The sequence below is a fragment of the Nannobrachium achirus genome (genome assembly GCF_963921795.1).
Source record: "Nannobrachium achirus genome assembly, chromosome: 16".
NCBI classification, from domain to species: Eukaryota; Metazoa; Chordata; class Actinopteri; order Myctophiformes; family Myctophidae; genus Nannobrachium; species Nannobrachium achirus.
The window spans coordinates 61,826,693-61,844,342 of record NC_137823.1 but is presented as its reverse complement, the minus strand read 5'-3'; the positions used below and the strand labels follow the sequence as shown (position 1 = coordinate 61,844,342).

Sequence of the window (17,650 nt, the reverse complement as noted above, 5' to 3'; positions counted from 1 at the left end):
AGAAGATCTTTGTGTAAATGTTGCTTAGTTTGATTTTGTTAGCTGTGGTGTCCTGTCTGCCTGCACATCTTTCCACAGTAGAAAAGAAAAACCACATGCTAAAGGAAAAGAAAACCTGAACAAAAAAACCTTGGTTCAAAGGATTTATTGAATACTTCTTTGAGACAAACTGGTTAAATGCTATTGTATGGCCATTGTATGTATGTAGTAGCTTTAGTAAAACAGCATTTCTTTTGACGAGGGGGCTGAAATGAATTAAGTAACCGATGCAATAAACCAGATGTGTTCTAATCTGTCCATGGACTGTTGAGCCTTCATTTATACTTTGCCGTTCTCGTTGCCTCTGTTTCCTGAAGGTGACATACACGTTTACTGCTCTGGTTCATTTTCCGATAGTTTTGATTGGCTCGTTCGATTGCTGCCGAGCCCGATGGGGGAAAAAGAACCGACCAGGACACGGCTACGCCACCAACCACGGACTACAGTTACTGTATGCACAGAGCTTATTGACAGCACACGGTGACTGACCCTCCCTTGAGTATAGTTCCCGTCCCTACTGTTTGGTCTTGGCCTCTTGGGGAGGGTGTAGACCAGTGGTTCTCAACCTGTGGGTCGGGGACCTCAAATTATTTTGGGGGGTCCCCAGATGATTAACTTAATTTGTAACATTGTTTTCTAACTCAACTGTAAACAAACCAACATAAAGTTTAAGTGTATAGAGGGTATCTGCACATTTCTAAAATGACAAATTAAACATTGGCCAAATTGTCAAATATTAGAGGCCAAAATTGTGAAAATAGACGATCTACATGCTCACAACGCCTCGCAACGCAAGGCGTTGTGAGCATGTAGATCGGCTATTTTCACAATAGAACTGTGATATACAAAATGTAATGCCTAGTGTTCGTCGGGGTGAGGGAGTCCCCAGTTAAAATATGATTATTTTGGGGGTCGCGGCCTGAAAATGTTGAGAACCACTGCCGTAGAGGATTCCAACCTCAGTCTCTGCAGTGATGGGAAGGAACTGTATACCCCTGTGCCACCCAGACACCAGATATAAAAACAATACCTGTTCAACCACACAACACAGCTGAGATCCAGTCATGGTGTAGACTGTAGAGCCCAACTCTCCACGTCTCACGTCTCACAAGGACAAACTGGGAATTCTTCTGTGGGTTGTTTTATAACGTTCAGATCCTCCAGTCCCATCTCTGTATGCATTCATTTAAGGAAACTCGTTATTTTTAATTATCTTGATGAAATGTAAGTATTTTCTCTGTGAATGAACTGTGGTGCTGAGGGTCAGGAGATCATGCTGTCCAGCCAGTCCTCCAGGTCATCCTCTGTTAGCTCCTGTTTGACTAGAGCAGCCTTGGAGGGTGGAGCCACCTCCTCCATCTTCTCCTCCTTGGAGGGTGGAGCAGCCTCCTTCATCTTCTCCTCCTTGGAGGGTGGAGCAGCCACCTCCTTCATCTTCTCCTCTGGAACAGCCTTGGAGGGTGGAGCCACTTCCTCCATCTTCTCCTCTGGAACAGCCTCCACCACTTCTTCAGGCTCTGCTGATGAAGAAGACCACAACCGCTGCATAATTATTGCATGAATGTGTGCATTTAAAAAAGGTAATTCTATAAGAAATGGGTCTTCAACAGGGGGTCCGGGACCCCTAGGGGCTCCTCAGAGTTACTACAGGGGGTCCTCCAAACCTTTGATTGATAGAAAGTTTTTTTTCTCCTTTTTTATATCAACCACTTAAAGTATTCATAGTATCCATATTCGGAGAACTTAAGGCAAAAATAGCAGATCTACAAGCTCACAACGCCTCACAGCTTGTAGATCGGCTATAAGAGCTTCGGTGTAGAGGGGGAAAAAAAGTACAGAGTGTAAGGTCAAGTTTATTAAGGATTGACAATTCAAGTGGTTAAATATCTGAAAACACTAATTGACATCAATCCAAAATACACTGAAGATTATGCTGTCAAACGATGAAACTATGGAATCTATGAAAAGGTTGTGGGGGTCCCTGCTTCATCTCTCAAGTCTCAACTAAGGGGTCCTTGGCCTGACAACGTTGAAGACCCCTGCTATAAGGCACCAAATCTCTGTCTGGGGCATAACTTGGGGAGCGATAGACAAATGGTCTATTGTGCAAAATGGAAATAAAAATGGTCTGAGGAGGGTTAGGGTTAGATTCAAAATGCGGGTCTTATGCAGGCTAATGTACTGTAAAGATGGGAAAAGGATAAAGATATTGGCTAAGCTTCTTAAAAAGTCATTTACTGCCATTTTGACTGCCCTTCTAATGTTCCAAACTGCCGGCATTTTGTTTACCTTTAACGTGGGCGTGTGCACGACAGTTCACAGATCACGTTCGCTCTACGATCATGCTGTGTGGTAAGCAACAACAAAAAAAAACAACAGCCCTCCATAGTTCATAAGTGATCGTGTCTGCATGCACGCTGGTGTTGCGTAACAGGGAAGTGAATGTGTTCGGAGACAGGATACAGGGGGTTGTTGTCCCGCCCCCTGTTTCCGGCCTGGTATATTTAAAAGATTCATATAAAAATGTTATGCGTTATGTTATGCGTTATGTCAGTCAATTGATTGGTCATCGCTTGCTTTGAATTCAAGCCAGTGAAACATGATGTACCTGCACGTTGTTGACTGTGGGATAAAGGAGGAGATGCGTGCGTTTCCGTATCGACTCCATCTGGAGCAGAAGTCTCTTCGTCCACAGGCTGAGCTCCGGAGGAGACCGATAGTGGCTTCTGTAAACCAAGCAGCTGGTCTAGCTCCTCATCCCCATCATCCATGGGCTGCTCGGCTGCTTTACGAGACTCCTGTAGGGAAGGGCTCGACACGGAGCTTGTAAGCTGGGAAACTCCCTGGCCCGGGTTGAGTCTTTTGAAAGCCGAGGCAGGTGGAGTGAAGGAGGCAGCCATAGCCAGGTCCTGTTTTGGTGGCATGGTCAAGATAGGCAGCTCTACTGGTGTCGAAACCTGAAACACAAAGGCTTGTGTAAATTACATTGCTGCAGTTCATGGACGTGCAGAGAATGTTAGAGAGGCAGGGGCTGACATTTCTAAAAGGGCCTTTTGGTGAAAATATTGAAAATAGCAGACCTCCAAGCTCAGAACGTGTCGCGCTGCGAAGCGTTGTGAGCTTGGAGGTCGGCTATTTTCGGTGCTTGATAACACACTGAACAAAGTATAATTTAGTCAATACTGGAGATGTGGTGTAACGGCATGGATTTCTACACAGTGAGGGCAATTCTTTCAACATAAGATGCTGCATTCAAGTTCAGGAGAGTTTGGAGAAGGCAATTCTCTTGAATGCTGCCTTCAGGTATGGCATGGAAAGAGGGCATTTGCATTTCTTTCACCATAATAAAAAAACTGCATTCATGGTCTGGAGAGGGCACTTTTTACAGACGGATGAAAGGGCAGGGGCTCAAGCCCCCTTTGATTTCTATGTGTGCACATGCCTGCTGCAGTTGCATCAGGATAAGCAGTGAGCTTTTATCTCAGTGCCAGAACAATTGCAGATATTGACAGAATATCATCATGAGCTACGACCGATGCCAGAGTTTTGGGCCTGGTGCCGATACTCTTGCAAATAACTTCAGAAAATTCCAATAACTTCAGAAAATTCCGGACACATCGGCTGCATTAACACATCGGGTGCCCCTGGATTGAGCCCCATTTATCCCCTCTCGCTGCCCAGGCCCACCACCATTGTATTGAATCCGGCCCTGCTGCGTCAATGCATGCGTCATGACGTCACTTGGTCACATGAGCGCAGACAGGATGTTGTTGTGTAACTTTCTGTATGGACCAATGATCATAACTGTTCATTGCCGATCAAAATTTGGACATTTTGCCGCACCCCGCCACCGTTTTAGCCATAAAACAAACATCAGAGATAAAGGGCGTTAAAGATGGGGGAATGCATTGGAGTATATGGAGGAAAACGGCCGCGCGATGCTCTCAGCGTCGACTCGAAGCGACTAGCGGCTAATGGGCTACATCCATGCGTAGCCCCAACCTAACGGTGAGATATAAAGTTAATACTGTAAATACAGTAAACACGTCAACGCGTCGTGGGCCTCCAGCGACATCAAAGAGATTGACGCGTGGGCACCTTGTGGGCATCCCATGAGTTAACTGCCAATAGCGATGTCGTCAACATTAAATATTGGTCGATATATGGGTTGGGCTCTAGTAGAAACTAGAAACTCACATTTCCAACAGTACATGGACAAAACATGACCTTCTGAACTGTAGTCCTATATCGTCACTTGTCTGGCCAAAACCTACCTTTTTGAGGTTTTAGATTTTTTTGTCATAAATCAGGGCTATTGAACACCCTTTACAGCTGAGTGTTGGTTAAAATAACATTGAACCAATGGAAAGTAGTAAAAAGTGCTTGGGACAAAACCTCCTAACTCCACACTTTCTGCCAAACCAGCTAACTCCACCTGATTGCCCCTGTCTTTTTTTCCATAAATATATGCTATTGAACGCCCTTTACAGCTGAGTGTTGGTTAAAATAATATTGAACCAATGAAAAGTAATGAAAACCCCTTCGGTCAAAACCTCCTAACTCCACTTGTGCTCATTTTCCCGAAAATGAACATTTTGGAGTTAGGAGGTTTCGGCCCGACGCCGACGGCAGAGATATGCAGTTGTAATTGGTTGACATACCTGTACAAGCTCCGCCTCCAGGTTCAGTCTCTGATGGAGAGGCATTTCCTGGAGAGACTGAGCCAGCGCTGGAAGGTCCAGAAACACCGCTGACATCTGCAGCAGTTACACAACACAACACAGTGGTATAAGAGCACAGAATCCTTTACACAACACAGTGGTAGAAGAGCATACACATACAGAATCCTAATGCTGATACAAAACTTTCCCCATCTACTCCTTTAAGCCTAGTTCAAACCTATGATATGCGACCGTTTTAAGTGTGATGTATGCTTCGTCGTCATTGTGAGCTTGTAGGTCTGCTATTTTCACCACACAATGTCGTATGATGGAGCATACGTACATTTAAGGATTAGGACATTGTGGAGAAATATTGCAGAGGTGTGAATAACCCTTTAGTAGCATGAGGATGGTATACAGATCCTTCTCGAAAAATAGAATATTGTGTAAAAGTAAACTTTCATATATTTCTTGAAACTTTCATTATTCTAGATACATTGGACATTCAGTGAATTATTCCAAACCTTTTTTTGTTACATTTTAGATTTTTTTATGGCAGACAGCTCATGAATATCAAAAGTCCATATTTCAAAATATTACAATATTACAGGAGACCACTCAAAACAAGGATTTATAATAGAAATGTCAACCTTCTGAAGTCAGAGTTGATTGAAGTCCAGTGGGAAGTTTTACGAAGTCAGTTATGATTTGGGGTGCTAGGGCATCTGCAATGCTTTTTCACACAATATTCAAATTTTTTGAGAAGGATCTGTATATAACATCATTAATTTCCCTCCAGGGATCAATCGAGTTTTATCTTATTTCACCTTTGATTATTATTATTATTATTTTTTTTACAAATGTACACATTTCAAAAAAGCACACTCAAAACTTAAGGTAGTGCAAGCCATCTTCTCGCATTAAAAAGACAACTTCATTGTTTAATTAAGTGCCAATAATGTGTTTATTCTGAAGAGGATGAGAAAACGCTTCTGAATGTATCTTGTCTGGAGAGCTCACACTCAAAAAAGGTGTTGGAAAATCACTGCCAGCCTACTGTATGTGAAGTGACTGCATTTCACACATCTGTACTGTACTGTACTGTACTGTACTGTACTGTACTGTTCTGTACTGTACTGTACTGTATGCAGGCTGGCAAAGACTTCCCAGACCATCTGAGAGCCAGCTATCAACACACAGGATGCATTTAGGAAGTCAGATGTTCCCATCCTCTTCACAGTGTAAAGATAAGATTCATGTAAAAAGTTAACGAGTTGAAAGTGTGTATTCAACACTTTTCTCCATGCACAGTTCAAGGTCAAAATGGCAGCAACATGGCTGTGACAACACCAGGAGCAGGCAAAACAATAATCCTAAATTATTTAGCCCCTTTTCCACAGGCCCAACACCACACCACTCCACACCACACCGCCCACTTGTGCCAGGTTTTCCACTACAAGGACCTGGGTAGAGTGGTGTGAAAGTGGTACTAAACGTGGTACTAAAACGTATCCAATCTAGAGTAGGTCTGAGCTAGGCCAAACACTTCATAATGACTGATCAATCACTGACTTTTCATTTAGACCACCAGGATATAGTTGTAGTGTATTATAATTATCATAGTAATACATTAATACTTTATAGTGTATTATAATCCATTATAGTGTATTATAATTTAGGATAGTTGTAATACAAATTTATATTGTATTATAATCACAGTTAAAAGGGTCAATTTGTTTCTTACCGACAGTGGTACTTTTGTGTAATGGAAAATGTAGATATTCTGATGTGGTACGGTGTAGTGCAGTGTGGTGTGGTGCTAAAGCAGCAGTCGAAAAGGGGCTTTAGAGAGGTCTTCAAAATTCAAATACCTGATCAGAAATACTATCGATTATTTTCTTAGCGATTATACTATCGTTTACTTTTTCGATGAATCAAGGAGCTTTTTTATTTTTTTTTATTTTTTTTTACAAATAACACAATGTATAAAATAACACCTGTATTGTGTAAATACTGCAGCAGATCTACAAACTCAACAAATGCAAAACACGTCTGATGCGAGCTTGTAGATCAGCCATTTACACTAATCATGAAATGTTTTGTCATTTTTGAAGCGGTGAAAACCGCTTCCAAAGAGTGGCTTTGTGTGTATCACGCCCATATATGGTCATTTTAGTCCAGAATGAACAGGCTTTTTCAAAAACAGAATGTCCGTTTAATTACCATATATGGTGATCTCAGTCCAGAATGAACAGGGTTTTTCAAAAACACAATGTATGTCACCTCATGTCCATATATGGTCACTCCAGGCCAGAATGAACAGGTTTTTCCTGTCCCGTACGTGCAAAATATCAGTCCAGAATGAATAGGCTTTTTCAAAAAGCAAAATGTGTGTCCCATGTCCATATATGGTCATTTCAGTTCAGAATGAATAGGCTTTATCTGTCCTGTACGTCCAGAATATGTGTGCGGTGTCCCTCCCGGTCAGATGAATGGATACTTTGAGGATTGGTCAAGCTTCACATGATAATTTGGCCTTCAGGTTTTGTACATGCAATAGGTCTCACCTATTGCAGCAATGACAAATAGCCGCACAAGAGCAAAAGCAAAGGCACAATAAGAATATACAGATGCTAACAGAATGGTAAAAAGGAGCATTAAGGCGGACAAGAGTAAATACATTGAAAATCTAGCAGAAGTTGAAGAATTTAGTAGGCCACAAAGATAACAGAAACTGAAATAATTATAGAGGGATGCAGTTGACAAACAACTAAGAGACCAGCAAGCAGGACTTTTTATATATTCTTTTAAAACCTATTATACCGGCTGTCATACCGGCTCTCCAGACAATTCTATACTAAGATTCACCGCTTCACTTCGAACCGAGGTTTGATTTTTTATTTAATGACATGCTCAACATGGGACTGATCATAATTAGTTTTGTTTTATGATTATCAATTAAAAGAATTATCGATTAAATTAATTCGTTTGAAAACTCTTGCATCCATAACCAAAAATAATCCCAAAGAATCAGTTTGCAGTGTTCTACATTTACCTGACTGGCCACCAAGGAGTCCATTTCCCAATCCTTCTCCTCTGAGAAACGGAACTGGGTGAAAGAATCCCCTGGGCGAGAGAGAGAGAGAGAGAGAGAGAGAGAGAGAGAGAGAGAGAGAGAGAGAGAGAAACACATGGTGAGTTATCACTGTTGGGGACAAACTCCTGAATTCATTTACTGATGACAGCAATCTTTTCACAATTATTTGGGGGCCCAATTGCAATACCCTCGCAGCCCAACAGTGGACCCCGGCCAAAATGTATTAACTTTGCAGTCAAGGCTGTTTGATCAACCCACTTTCAATGCTCAGGGAAATAAATGTCTTCTCTAACATCGTCTGAAACCACAAGTCACTGTTTCTCTGCTAACTGAAAAGTGGTCAATAAGTGTGCAGATCAATACGGAAGATAAAGGCCATGAGGACCTTATCTGTCATACATGAAGAAACTTTAACAACGCTACCAATTAACCCCTTAAACCCTACGTGCTTTGCTGACCGGTGTCCCCCAGGAGTCTAAACTTGGCCCTCTCCTTTTTCCCTCTATGCCAGGGGTCTTCAACAGGGGGTCCGGAACCCCTAGGGGGTCCTCAGAGTTACTACTACTACTATCGGCTATTTTCGGCAAATAGGTTTGGTGTAGAGGGGGAAAAGTACAAATTCAAGTACAGAGTGAAAGGTCAATTTATTAAGTATTGACCGTTAAAGCGGTTAAATATCTAAATACTAATTGACATGAATCCAAAATACACTGATGATTGTGCTGGCAAACGATTAAACTATATGGTATATATGGGTTGGGCTTCATCTCTCTCTCGACTAAGGGGTCCTTGGCCTGAAAACGTTGAAGACCCCTCTCTATGCCAAACCTCTTTGCCGATCTACAAGCTCGCAACGCATCCCGTTGCGGTGGGTTGTTAGCTTGTAGATTTTCCAACAAACCTATACCTATTTATTTACATGCCCAGAATAGTGGATGCTACTGTAGGGTTCACTGTGGTCTTTCATCAAAACAAGCACACCACCTATCAGAGGAGATAGGTGGTGTGCTCACAACGCCTCGCGTTTTGTAGATCTGCTATTTTCACAATAGAACTGTGTTATACAAAATGTAACGCCTCAACTCTTAGTGCTCGTCAGGGTGGGGGGTCCCCAGTTACTTGAAATATGATTATTTTGGGGGGTCACAGCCTGAAAAGGTTGAGAACCACTGCACTAGAGCAGTGGTTCTCAAAGTGGGGTCCTGGGAACCTCAAGGGTTCCTTGAGGGGCTTCCAAATTGACCCTTACAAGTCTAACCATGACAGTACTGTATACAAAATGGTACCAAAATGTACCCTTTCCAGTTCCAGGGTCTGTGAAATGTAAAGGTTTAAGAACCACTGCACTACTAGACCAAGGAGGAGGTCAGGCTGCACGAGGCCGTGTTCATGATGTCAATACAGCACAGGGCGGAGGATGTACTGTACTGTATGGCTGAAGGCGATAAGGACTGCCGGCAGACAGATAAGACAGTGAATGGGAATATGACATTTGTCTCAGTGGTGGCTGTGGGGGGGCTATGGCCTTTGCAGGCTTGATATGAAAAAGGTGTTCTGCTCTGGTGCGATCAGCGGCCGTTTTTCTTTCTAACTAGGAAAGAATGAGATCTGGATTATGTGGCTGTTACAGTGGAAATCCACTGAATAATCTAAATTCTAAATTCTTCCTTTTATTTCACAAGTGGGTAAATCTGTGTTTTTCACTAATACTATTCAACTTTCCTTCAAAGCTAGAAATAAGAGTTTGAAAACGTGATACTGAACTAAGTTTGGAGATGGGCTTTGTGGACATTTTCCATTCAAAAGAACATTTCTTCATTGTAATGCTTGTGAAGCAGAAATCTCCATAGAGGGATAAGAAATCACTGGAGATCATGTAAAGTTTTCATTTTAACTACTCTTTATTTTTATTGTATACATTTTTGTGTAAACCCCCCGAAGACTAGCGACCACTTTGTTGAAGCTAATGGGGATCCTAATAAAGAAAGTAAAGATTTCACAGGTAGGAGCCATTTAGAAGAACAGTCAACTTGTCTGTCTGGGGCTAATCTCACACCACTGGCCAGGAGGCCAAAGAAACAGGTCCACTGATTTGTCACAAACATAATTCGTTTTGAAACACTGACATTCATTGTAGAATTAAAGTCAATGGCAGTGTGATTGGGCTGAAACCATGCCCAAATATGGACTCACATTTAAGACTTCTTTTTTTTCTTCTTCTTTTCCTTTGCATCATTGGAAGTCTGTCATTTCTAGATTTGGTGGACTATAATTGGTCACAGACGCACACAGTAATAATAATTTAACTCATGTTCCATTGTAGTCTCTCTCTCTCTCCCACTCCTGTTCTCACCGAGTGCCGCGCTGCGAGCTTGTAGATCTGCTATTTTTGAAAAGTCGTGAAAATGTGTGCAAATCTTTGAATATGTATTCTTTAATCTTTAGGCGAACATTTGTAACTCAAATTTTGCTTCTGGGGGGGTCCCCGGAACTAAATATGTTGTGATAGGGTCCTTCACATGAAAACGTTTGAGCATCACTGACATAGAAACATGGGTTTTTCAAAAAACCTTCGAAGGATTTGAAATATTCAAAGACTTTTTCACGATTTTTCATAAATAGCAGATCTACAAGCTCGCTGCGCGGCACCGCTTGTATATCTGCTATTTTTCAACAGTTAAAGCACTAAAGCCCGCAGTGAATCCTTGTACCCACCCAGGGCCCAGAATTTGGTGTGACACCCCTATCCGTATAAGATCTGCCTCAACCTTGGTCCACCTTCACAATGTAAGGCAACAAACAGCACAGAACTGCTGACGACGGTGATCTGCTAAACTCCTGCCACACGGAGCCCATGCAGCGTCAACCTGATCTGTGCTCATGCAAATGCCATGCAGGTTGGTTCAGAGGAGCTGACGCCACCATGCCAACCCCTGCCAGGAGGAATGAAGAGAAGCCTCTGTTATAGCGCTCTATGGAAGGAGGGAGGGAGAGAGAGAGAGAGAGAGAGATGAAAAATAAAAGTTGTGACGTGTGCCTGTGGGTCAAAGCAGACTTCAGTGACTTAAATCCTCTGTCTGATCTTGGTTAAAACCTGCTCCGTCTGTCGTCTTATTATGTCAGACCTTAAGTAAAGGCCACGTATCAACATGTTTTCACATGTGTAGTGTAGAAACATACAGTAAGCTGTACCAAGCTTTACGTGTACCACCAGATTAAGTATCGCGTGACTTCAAAGAGTTCATGTGAGCTGAATGGATCTTAAACGTGTGCCCCATGTTATTTCAGAATACATAACATAAACTCAGCACAAAAAGAAAGGAAACTTGAATTCAGTCCATTATATCTCCCCTTTAATAATACCAATTTGTATTGTGTTTTATATCATTCTTATTGTTGATTCGTCACCTTTACGAGGTACAGCTTGTAAGCATCGGGCATTCGAGGCATGAGCTACACAGCCAAGCGTGTGGGTTGCGCCGACCAAAATGTTGCCAAAATGGCTTGAAATATACTGTTCTGCTGGCATTTACTCTCGTTTTGGGCTTCCCTGACACTGAGTGTTTTTTCCTTATTACTGTGGGAGAGTGCAATCATTCAATGAACCAAGCAACAAAGGTGAACACCAAAAGAACGGTAATGAAGGCCTTCCAGGCCATTTTGACAATTTTCGGAGGGGCGCTACCCACACGTTTGGCTGTGTTGCTCATTCCACGAATGCCAGATCCTTACACTTACAGTATGTACCTTGTTGTGAAGGTGACAAATCAACGATAACAATGATATCAAACACAAAACAATTTGGCAAAATTAAAGGGGAGATATAACAGACCGAAGTCAAGTTTCCTTTCTTTTTGTGCCGAGTTATGTCACTGAACAGTATACAACTAGGCCCGTTTTGTAGTCGGTCCCTTGAGAAATGCTATTATTGTAAAAGTGAGTTAATGGCAACAGCAAACTATTCATACTGAGGATAAATACCATTAGTCATGCTTAGTAGTCAGGCCAAGTGGGAGCAGTAAGTTAGCATTGTGCAGGCCAGGATTACCACCTCTGAGGGCCCCTGGGCACTGAAGCTCCAAGGGCCCCCCTCTGCGTACGCGCTACAGGGCTCCAGACTAACCGCTTTCAATATTTTAAAAAGCAACTTAACGATATCAGCAGCCAGTGAACACACTTAAGACGATAACAGTCTGAGGTAAGAAACAGTGGCAGTGTGGCCACTGACAATCAAAATAAATAACAATGTACTATTATAGTACTAATATATGGTCAAAACAAGACATATCCTTCCCCCCAAAAATGACAAAATACCATTTGTAACCACCAAATTGGGGGTCTTGGGGGCATAATTTAAATCAATTCATTTGGATTAGATAACTAAATTGCTGGGGGTTTTCTTTCTTTTTTTCTCAACGTTTTTTTTTTTTTTTTTTGGAGGGCCCCCTGGTGCCAAGGGCCCCTGGGTACGTGCCCAAAGTGCCCATATTGTAGATCCGGCCCTGGCATTGTGTAACTCCAGTGAAGTGTCCCATCTCTTGACATATTGCGGGCCGACAACACCACCCACATGAAACCGATTTGGTTTCACCAGCAGCCTGGAAGCTTTTATCTGTGGCTCTCTGCAACATTGATCTCTCCTCTCGGTTTTTGGAGCGGTGAAAGCGCTCCCAATAAACAGGTATATCCGTGGGTATGTCCGTGGGTGGCTGGGTGGGTGGCTGGGTGGCTGGCTGGCCGTGTCCGTAGCCTGGCAATACCTTGAGTGGCCACACACAACACACTAGTTAAAGGAGGGGCGCTGTTTTGTGCATGCCAGGCACACTCACCACTCACTCACAGGCACAGTTTACACTCACTCACTCACATGGGGTCAGTGGTGCAGTGGTGATTCAATGTTTGGGGGGTCGCGAACGTCGCTCAACACCTACTATACAGGTCTATTGATATGCAAATAGGCTAGTTTCTTTGTTAAAACAGTTGTCGAGGTGTGACCTTGGGGGGTGCGAGACCCCGGCTCAAAAAAGATATGGGTCGTCGGGGGCGCGCGACCCAAGACCACGGCAACACTGCATGGGGTACAGCTGCTCAAATTCACCGCTCCACTTCGAACCGAGGTTTGATTTTTATATTGTGTTTTATATGTTCTTCCATCTCCACTGGCCTTGCTCCCCGCCCCTTATGTTCCACACCACTGCCATTTTCCTGCTGCACTTCAACACCACGGTTGTTCTCACTTCTCACCCAATCATCGCTCATCTCCAACCCTGGCCTTGGGAGGCCCTTGTTCTGCTTTTAAAACCCATTTAGGGCCTAGAATTATTGAATGCTTTAACCAGTGAAAAATAGCAGATATACAAGCTCACAGCGCGGCACCGAGTGCCGCGCTGCGAGCTTGTATATCTGCTATTTTTGAAAAAGCCTTGAAAATTTGTGCGAATCTTTGAATATATGTTTTTTCAAAGCGAACGTTTGTGACTCAAAATTTGCTTCTGGGTGGTCCCTGGAACTAAATATTTTGAGATGGGGGTCCGTGGCCAAATACATGTCATTTTGGGGGTCCTTCACATGAAAAGGTTTGAGAACCACTGACATAGTAGTCTCTCAAGAACAGACTAACTGAGCTCCAGTTAAGTGAAAAGGACCTTTTCTTTGACGATGGCTGGCCAGATTGCTGACATAGAAACATAGGTTTTTCAAGAAGTCTTATAAGGATTCAAAAGACACATAGAATCGGGTCAAAATTCAAATTTTCAAGCTACGATCTACAAGCTCGCAGCGCGGCACCGTGAGCTTGTATATCTGCTATTTTTCAATAGTTAAAGCATAAAATAATGATACACAAAATGTGTACCCGTTCTAAATGGGTTAAGAGCTACTGTGTAGAGCTGGCACACACAGAAGGAAGGCAGAGATAAGCCATGCCAGCTGCTTGTATAACTGCAATATCTGGCCGTCCTTGAACAAGGATCAGGGACTTTACAAAATACTGTGTGTTGTGACAAGATTACAAGTAAAGTCATTACAACACGATTGAAAAATATATAAAAGCCCGGCTGGGCTGCTCCTTCCTTACACTGAACCAGATCATTTTAGCTGGAGAAAAGATGAATTAGACGTTTGCCCAGAACTTAAAACTAGTGGAAATAGCAGATCTATATAGTCACAACACCTCGCTTCAACTTATAGATATGCCATTTTCAATACTTCTTAAAGAGGTGGTGCCATAGTTTTGTACTTTTTCTGTTTTTCATGTGTCTAGGAGGTTGAAAGTACTTCATTAGACCCCCTGGTGTGTTTTTTTTTTTTGAGAAATGGTGTATTCTCTTAGTATTTGTTTGTTTTCTCTTGGAGGCTGCCACCTTGTGGTGAAAAGTGTCAGTTAAAAAACACAGATACTAAGTGTGTCACAGTATCAACTCCTCCCCTATTTACCATTCACCCAACACTGTGGGGTGTGGCTATATCAGCTGGGTCACCACCCACCATGCCATCCATGCATACTTAATGAACTGGGGGTGTGGCCATATAAAAACCCAATTTTAACTCTTTCTGTATACTTTTTTGGAAAAAATCTTCCTCCTAGTATAATCATAATACCTGATAATCTTGTTTTATAGGGGGGGGGGTCATGGCACCACCTCTTTAAAGGCTTTTTAAAATGTATTTATGGAAATGTATTTGACTTACTGATTTTATAGAGGGTATTATGTACTGTATATGTCACTCATCTAGACTGAGTGGCAAAACATAAAGCAGCATGAGGCATTGAGTTTGGAAGCACTCGTTGGGAAACTCCTCCTGACTCCTACGGTCTCCCCGTTTTTAGACACTCAACAGGCGTTCCTGCATAACTTACAGGTAGGGCTGTCACGTTGTTGTGACATTTTACATGAATTGTCACTCAAATAACTGTGATTAACGATTTAATTCTGTTTTTGTCGTTGACAGTTACATTTCTGTTTGGCCTGTAGGCTTTGAAGTTGCACATGGCAATCATGACAAATAACTTAAATATACAAAGAAATTACTGACTGATTTGAAAATGTTATACTTAAAAAAAGAACATTGATAGTGGAAATGGCAGATCTACAAGCTGACAACGCGTCGCGATTCCACTACTTTTTGAAAATGTTTGTAACTATATTACCATTTCTCAACATGGAAACGATTATGACGATTATGCAAAATAATTGCGATTACCTCAAATAATTGCGATTAGACGACACAAATGGATCCCGACCTACTGTTTGGGAAACGCTAGATCCCTGGGAGATCAGATGGATTGTTGAGGTGGAGTGCAATAGGCTACTACTTATCCCACAACGTTGTTACCTATTGGGTTGGCAGCGTCCGGGATCTAACACTGAACCTTGTGGTCCACAGCAGTGTTGTTTTTGACAGCAAATTTTTATTTGAATAAAATGCCATTTAGTTTTAGTCATAATTTTACTCACCTGAAATTTTTTAGTTTTACTCAAATTTTAGTCAACTAAATATCATAAGGTTTTAGTCGACTAAATCTTCAGTTGATTTAGTCAACTCAAGTATTTTGGCGGGCCTTGATGGTATCGTAATGACTTGATTTTACACTTGGTTGCGTGCTGAAAATAGCCGATCTACAAGCTCACAACGCGCGTTGTGAGCGTGTAGATCTGCTATTTTCAGCACGCAAAACCTGAGAACAACCAAACATAAAATGACTCTCTTCTTCACCAGTCCCTCCCTAACGTTTTAGTCTAGTTTTTATTTTGTTGACGAAATTGTCAATATATTTAGTCTTAGTTTTAGTCATCACAGCTTCGTTTTTATTTAGTTTTCGTCAGTGAAAAAAACACAGTCGACAAACATTTTTAGTCATAGTTTTAGTCGACGAAATCAACACTGGTCCACAGGCTAGTGCTCTACCAACAAGCTACTCTCAGACACATCAGGGTTGACTGGTCAACGAAGCATGTGATCAGAGGATTACAATGACTACTGCATGTTGGAGGCCCTTGAAAGATCAAGCAACATCATGTGAAACACACAGTCAGGTGCAGACAAGCACGTCAACCTTGGTTTCCTGTGTGGTGGTGGGGGTGTGGCCCCGCCTGAAACACTGACATCCTGATTGTGACAGCGTGCCGTTGTTGTCCACACACACACACACACACACACACACACACACACACACACACACACACACACACACACACACACACACACACACACACACACACACACACACACACACACACACACACACACACACACACACAATTTTTACCTAATCGTCTAATCGCAATTATCTGACATAATCACAATTATTTTGTCATAATTGTTTCCATGTTGAACATTTTCATGTTTTCAAACATTTTCAAAAATAGTGGAAATAGCACATCTACAAGGTCACACCGCATTGTGTTGTGAGCTTGTATTCCAGCTATTTCCACTATCAAGGCTAGTTTTTAAGTATAAAGTTGTCAAATATGTCTATCATTTTTTTTTGTATATTTAGGTTATGTGTCATATCTGACATGTGGAACTTCAAAGCCTAAAAGCCAAACAGACATTTAATTGTCAATGACAAATACACAATTAAATCGATAATCAAAATTAATCGTCATGTAAAATGTCATAATCGTGACAGCCCTACACACAACAGAAGTTATGAATGCGCGTGCCTGACTGCCTGTGAATGTCTGAGGACAAATTCACAGGCACATGGCATGCAGGAAAACGCACGCACACAGTCACACACACCCATGTTGACTTGACCATGCCTTAAAAGTGCACACTTCACTGGCTGATAGGGACAGACTAACCAACAGTAGCAAAGCTCCCCTGCTGGCAGGCTGCCAGCTGTGTAAGGCTGAGGGAACAGAGCTGCGGTGCGTGGAATGAACTCAGATCTGGAATGAAGCTCCCTGAAGCAACGACCGGTCGGACCAGGCAAAGCAGGTAGACAAACAAAATGTATAGCAAAACACCACCTTTTCAAGGAGGAACCCTGGCAGCAGTTAAATCCCACTTCCATTCATAAGTGTTACTGCATCTGCTGCCATGAAATGGCAACACACATGCATTGCGCACGCACGCACGCGCGCACGCACACACACTAGTAGTGGAAAATATATTACCAACTAACTAGTTATTTTTATATGCTTTTCCACTGTTTTCACAGTCCAAATGAATGTGTTGTGGTTGCGACCACTTCTCCACATTATATTTTTAGTCATGAGTCGTGACTTGAGTCTGTCCCCTTGACTTCCCCACACAATCAAAACTTTAACAGATCACGCTTTAATGCCTCGAAGCTACCAACATTTAGAACCTATAAAGAACCAACTTTCTTCAATTTCCCCTCGGGGATTAATAAAGTATATCTCATCTCATCAACTTAATCTTGCTCATACAGGGGTTTCCTGCAGGAAAAAGTCTTGACCAGGGGGGGATCTCATGGCGCACGGGCAAAGCGCGTGCGCCGAAATTTTTTGATAATTCATTAATTAATTCGAGTAATTAATTCACTTAATTTTTTATATTAATTCTTATTTTTGCCCTATAAAAAACACATGAATGTGCCCATGATGACGGAAAACACAACTACATGCTATCATTCACATTTATTCAACATTGAATAACTACGTTTTTCACAGGACAGTGTAACTTGTTTTTTTCCCCCAGGTTAATCAACCAGCACTCGTGCCATATAAATAGAAGTCTACAGCACAGTAAAAAAAAAGAAACATTGGTGTAAAGTAACTAAGTAGATTTACTTAAGTACTGTACTTATACTGTACAAAGGAGATTTTCAGGTATTTGCACTTTACTTGAGTATTTCCTGCATTCAGGAGATACCAGCCCTTAT

The 17,650-nt window shown here is 42.1% G+C and overlaps 1 protein-coding gene across 1 annotated transcript in view; it reads right to left on the bottom strand.

The window, feature by feature from the left end:
• Window positions 1–882: 882 nt before the first annotated feature.
• Window positions 883–17,650, bottom strand: part of aven (apoptosis, caspase activation inhibitor) — a gene marked incomplete at its 5' end in the record, with an annotated part of 54,713 nt that continues 37,945 nt past the window's right edge. Inside the window, 4 exons of the mRNA XM_080745084.1 lie at window positions 883–1,559; window positions 2,648–2,996; window positions 4,701–4,796; window positions 7,756–7,826. Coding sequence (XP_080601210.1) covers window positions 1,303–1,559; window positions 2,648–2,996; window positions 4,701–4,796; window positions 7,756–7,826 — 773 coding nt within the window. The 3' untranslated portion in view covers window positions 883–1,302. The remainder of the gene's footprint in view (window positions 1,560–2,647; window positions 2,997–4,700; window positions 4,797–7,755; window positions 7,827–17,650) is intronic.